The 5,849-nt window shown below is 38.6% G+C and overlaps 1 protein-coding gene and 1 pseudogene across 1 annotated transcript; both read right to left on the bottom strand.

Moving 5' to 3' along the window:
* Nucleotides 1–1,538: 1,538 nt before the first annotated feature.
* On the bottom strand, nt 1,539–2,672 carry LOC118607878 (actin-related protein T1-like). Its single transcript, XM_036227305.1, has one exon. The coding sequence runs from the start codon at nt 2,670–2,672 to the stop codon at nt 1,539–1,541; it is 1,134 nt and encodes a 377-aa protein (XP_036083198.1).
* Nucleotides 2,673–5,066: 2,394 nt separating this feature from the next.
* On the bottom strand, nt 5,067–5,187 carry LOC118608601 (annotated as a pseudogene).
* Between the last annotated feature and the right edge of the window lie 662 nt (nt 5,188–5,849).

Here is a 5,849-nt window from a genome sequence, read left to right as displayed (position 1 = left end):
GGCTTCTTCCTCTAGATCCCAGGCAATTTTTCCTTGCAGCTTGCTTCTTGTTTCCATCACAACTTTGATTTAGTCACCAGAGGGATGAACAGAGCCTCTATCATCTACGCCATTGTTTTTTTTTTTTTTTTTTTTTTTTTGGTCTCCTGTTCAGCTAGATTTTATGTGATTCTCAACGATGGTTGTTTCGTAGTTTAGTTGTAACTTTGATGTAATCATGAGAGGAGGCAAGCACAGCATTTATCTACTCCGTGATCTTGACCAGAAGCCCTCATTCACTTATAATTACCTAATAACGTTTTATTACAATTTCTACTTTGACATATTGTTTTTTTCCTGCATATATGTGAATTGAAAAAAAAAAAACTTGATTATCTCTCAAAAAAAAACCCTTATCATCTCTCATCAAAAAGAGCAAGCGATTTCAAAAGGAGAAAGATGACAGCCTAGGTAAGAGCCGGTTCGCCTCCTTTCATATCCGCATTGAAATTGCAACTAAATTATAAAATAATCAATGTGGAGAATCACCTGAAGTCCAGCTGATCATAACACATACATCTGATAATATAAGAAGGGGCCATATGGAAGCCGGTAGGAGGGGCAAAGTTGCACATGTGCAGACATATTCATATATGGGAAAGCACCACTGTTTTGTTTTTTAAAAATGAAAGTATTGTATTACATAAATTCTCTGAATTTTCCATTTCTCTCCCACTAATATTTTGGAAACATAGCACTAAATTAATGTGAAAAATCATATACACATAATTTATTCAATAATCTTTTTATTGATGACCATTAAATAATTTACCCCTAACAAAATGAGGCTGTAAATACCCTTTAAAGTAAAAACAAATAAACAGGAAAAAAAAAAACATGATAGAGGTGTTGATTCTTAATACTCCACTGGGAATAGGGGCTTTAAGTTTAAAGAGCCTTAAATAAATAGAAATTTTTGTGTACATCTCTCCTCTTTGCCAAGGAAAACAGCTCCATACTATTTAGCTGCCTGATCTCATAACAACGAAGAGCCCTATTGTGCCCTATTGTGCTAATTAAGGACTAACTGAGTGAAAGGGTCTGTTGAGCCCCTAACAGCAGGGTATCATTCCTTCTACTTAATTCCCCTCCCCTCCCACACTTTGCCTGGTGATTCTGTGTCCCTCCTCAGAACTAGAGTTATCAAAAATATCTAAGACACTTGATGAAAATGAATATTCCAGGGACCCTAATGAGTCAAACACTGGGCATGAGGCTCAAGCACTTGCTTTTACTACAAATCCTACGAGTGGATACAGCCTCAAGACATAACCCAAGGATTTCTCAGGAGAAAACAATCGAAGAGGTCCATGGGACAGGAAGGGTGAAATAGAATCGCTTAAGAAGATCCACTACCTGGATTAGTACTTATTCTGCTGCCAACAAAAATGAACTGAAACTCAAAATGTCATATCACTTTTATCGAACACCAAGATTTCACCTTCAATCAGTGCTCTTGTGATCTGACACTTTAGGCTGTCCTTTGTGCACTGGATTCTTTAAAAGCACCTTCTCTGAACAACACATGTCCCAAACTCCATGAAATCTGCAGAAGTGATCCACATCTGTTTGAAACTGCTCAGAGAGGTCACGATGGATGCACCTACCCACGCAGAGAAACACCTATCAGGAGAAGCTGTGATCTTGATGGGAGTTCCTCTGGAAGCTAGCTGTTCTAGTTCTTTCATAAGTCTTTCCTCAAGCCCAGGGAAGAGAGTGGTGCCCCCAGACAGTACAATTTCTGCAAAGAGGTTGTTCTGGATGTCTATGTCACACTTCATAATGCTGCTGGCAACCATCGTTGAGAGTCCGGGGCTGTGGATGCCCAGCTTGTCAGGTGCGAAAAGAATCTCAGGCACCTGATACAGCTGATCCCCAAGGTAGATGACATTCCCATCTGGCAGTCTGTACTCTCTCAGGACCTCCTCTGGCCTCTTATAAAGCGATTCTTTTGGCTCCAAGGCTACATAGCACAGCTTCTCTTTGATGTCATCCACTAAGGTCTTGTTGAGTATGCAAGGGAAGGTACTCTCACTAGCGAGGAGTAGCTGGGTCAAGTGATCTGTGATGTCCCTCCCTGCCACATAGAGCTTGGTGACAGCATGAGGCAGGGAGTAACCCTCAAAGACGGGGACAGTACAAGTGACTCCTTCCCCACTGTCCACCACAAGGCCCGTGACAGAGGCGTAGGCATAGAGTGCTACCACTGCATGGTTGGACAAGTAGAAAGCGGGCACATTGAAGGTCTCAAACATTACTTCTGTCATCTTTTCTCGAGTCTCCCTTGGGTTCAAAGAGGGCTCTGTCATGAGAACAGGCCGTTGACAGGATTTTACTCCCAGCTCCCATTCAAAAAGATACTTCCATAGTTTCTCCATGTCATCCCATCCTGTCACCAGTCCACGCTCAATGGGGTAGTGCAAATGCAAGGCCTCATATGTGTACAGGGCTTTTCTCCCCACGAAGCACTTTTCCTGATAGGGTTCTGATAAAGAAATGTTAAATTGAGGATGTCCCACGACAGAACTGATGACATGACGGGGTACAATCTCTCCAGACAGGCCTGCTTTGCAGAGTCCCGATCCATTATCAATTATTACAGCTGGAATATCTAATACGTATCGATTAAACATGTCTGCAGAATGCTCTTCTGAACATCACCAAAATAGAGAACACTTGGGTCCTGTGTGAGACAATAGGTGCCTTTGGAAGTTCTAAAGCCACAGGATTCCAAGGTTCTCAGGTTGTCTCTCAGGTGGATCTAGCAGGCTGTCCCCAACTCCCCAGAACATCCCATCCTCAATCCATGAATCTTGTCCCCTTTAAGGCATCTCAGGGCCTGCTGAGGCCATTTGAGTGATGTTTACCCCTATGCAACAATCTAGGCAAGGCAACAATTATCCTCAGAGAGCATCAGAGGGATTTTAAGGGGTGAAATATCTCAGATACCAGTACTCCTAGCATGATAAGACATAAAACAGAGGAAGGCAAACTCTACCTATGGACAGCTTTTATAACTCTGAACCTGAAGCAAAGCCCTAGCCTTAGAACTAGGCGAGTAAGCCCAGCTGTGGGGATCCCCGCAAAATGGCTTCTATGTTTAACTGAATTGCTGTTCGTGGGATGACAGAAAAAATATCTTTCCCTTTGTTAAGGGGAGAAACTAAGCACCAGACACAGGTTCACACTGGACTGAGGGTGTCCATAATACAATTCCAGAGGTGCTCAGGACACCCTTTCTTTTATCCCCCTTGATATTTTTTAGCAGCTTTATTGAAATAAAGTTCACATATAATACATTCATCCATTTACAGTGCACATTTTCATGATTTTCAGTATGTTCACTGATATGGGCAAACAACCCAAAAGTCAAGTTTAGAACAATTTCTTCACCTCAAAACAAAAACAAAAAAAAACACCCTGCACCCTTTAACAATCACCCTCCTCAGACCATCCTCCTGAGTCCTAAATCCCATTAATATATTTTCTGTCTCCATAGATTGATCTCATCTGCCTTTTTAATATAAATGTAATCATAATATGTGGTCCTTTGTATCTGGCTTCATTCACTTAGTATATTAGCTTTAAGGTTATTCCATTGTTTGGATGTAATAGTTATTTTTAACTACAGTTGACTTCAATATTATTTTATATTAGTTTCTGGTGTGCTGCACTGTGGTTAGACATTTATATAATTTACAAAGTGATTCCCCCAGTTAGTCTAGAACTCACCCAACACCACGCATAGTTATTACAATATTATTGACTATGTCCCCTATGTTATATTTTACACCCCCATGACTATTTCATAACTATGAATTTATACTCTTTAATCCCTTCACCGTTTTCACCCAGCCTCCCAACCACTCATCTGGCAAACATCAGTTCGTTCTCTGTATTTATGAGTCTCTTTCTGTTTTGTTTGTTTGCTTATTTTGTTCTTTTGATTCCACATATAAGTGGGATTATGCAGTATTTGTCTTTATCTGACTCATTTCACTTAGCATAATACCTTCTGGGTCCATTGATATTGTCAAAAATGGTAAGATTTTATTCCTTTTTTATGGCCCAGTAATATTCCATCGTATATATGTAGCACTTCTTCTTTATCCAACTGTCTATTGATGGACACTTAGGTTGCATCCATATCTTGGCTATTGTAAATAGTGCTGCAACAGACATAGGGATGTATATATCTTTTTGAATCAGTGTTCTGGATTTCTGCAGATAAATACCCAGATGCGAAGTTGTGGGTCATACGATAATTCTATTTAATTTTTTGAGGAAGCTCCATGTTGTTTTTCTTGGTGGCTACACCAATTTGCAACTCCACCAAAAGTGCATGAGAGTTCACTTTACCTTACATTCTCACCGACACTTGTTTTTTATTTATTGATGATAGCCATTCTGATAAGTGTGAGATGATATCTCATTCTGGTTTTAATTTTCATTTCTCTGATGATTAGTGAGGTTGAGTATCTTTTCATACGTCTATTGACCATCTGTACGTCCTCTTTGGAGAAATGTCTATTTAGATTCTCTCTCTCTCTCTTTTTTTTTTTTTTTGGTGTTGAGCTGTATGAGTTCTTTATAAATTTTGGATATTAATCCCTTATCAGATGTATCATTGGTCAATATTTTCTCCCATTCAATAGGCTGTTGTTGTTGCTAATGGTCTTCTTTCCTGTGAAAAAATGTTTTAGTTTGGTGTGAACTCATTTTTTTCTTTTGTTTCCCTTCTTTATTTCCCAAGGAGATATATCAGAAAAAAATCACTAAGAGCAAAGTCAGAGATAACTGCCTATATTTTCTTCTAGTTTTATGGTTTTAGGCTTCACATTGACATCTTTAATTCATTTTGAATTCCATATTTCAACAACAATTTCTGCACTAATCTTTATTATTTTGTTCCTTATGCTTGCTTTAGTTTGCTCATTTTGTTTGTTTGTTTGTTTAGGCGAAGCAACCGTTGTTTGACCTCACAGATTGCAAGGACCTTATCAGCTTACAAACCCTTATATTTTTTACACCTACAGCACCTGGTCTTCCTAGGTGTGGTCTCCCATCCAAGTATTAACCAGGCCCGACCCTGCTTATCTTCTGAGATCAGACAGGATCGGGCTAGTTCAAGGTAGCATGGCCATAGACTACTTTGCTCTTCTTTTAACAGTGTGATAAGGTGGAAGAATAGAATATAGGTGTGATATCTTTTTTTTTTTAATATAAGTTGAGATGGCTTAACTTTTCAACTTGGATAAGCTATTTTGCTTAGTTGTTTGGTCAAACACTAGTCAATCTGTCACTGAAAAAGGATTTTGTAGATGTAATTAGCTTTTAAAATTAGTTGACTTAAATAAAAGAGATTAGCATTTATAATGTGGGTGAGCCTCATCCAACCAATTGAAGGACTTTAGAACAAAAACTAAAGTTTCCTTGAGAAGAAATTTCACTTTAAGACTATAACATAGAAAACTTGCCTAAGTTTCCAGCCTGCTTATCCACCCTACACTCAAGAATTTATGTAGTGATGGCTTAATTTATATGGCAACTTAACTTGACCAAGAATGTTCAGCTATCTTGTAGCACATTATTTCTTAGTGGGTGTGTGTGTATATATATATATATATATATATATATATATATATATATATATATATATATTAGAGATTTGCAATTGAATTGGTTGATTGAGTAAAGAAGATTATCCTCACCAGTACAAGTGGGCATTATTCAAACTGTTGACTAAAATAAAAAGACAGGGGAAGGGCAAATTTGCTCTCTGAAAGCAGGTATCTCTGGGATACCCAACT

Source organism: Rousettus aegyptiacus, unplaced genomic scaffold, assembly GCF_014176215.1.
Source record: "Rousettus aegyptiacus isolate mRouAeg1 unplaced genomic scaffold, mRouAeg1.p scaffold_m13_p_9, whole genome shotgun sequence".
Lineage (NCBI taxonomy): Eukaryota > Metazoa > Chordata > Mammalia > Chiroptera > Pteropodidae > Rousettus > Rousettus aegyptiacus.
Note: the sequence above shows the minus strand (reverse complement) of the source record. Positions and strands in the feature narration are given on the sequence as shown.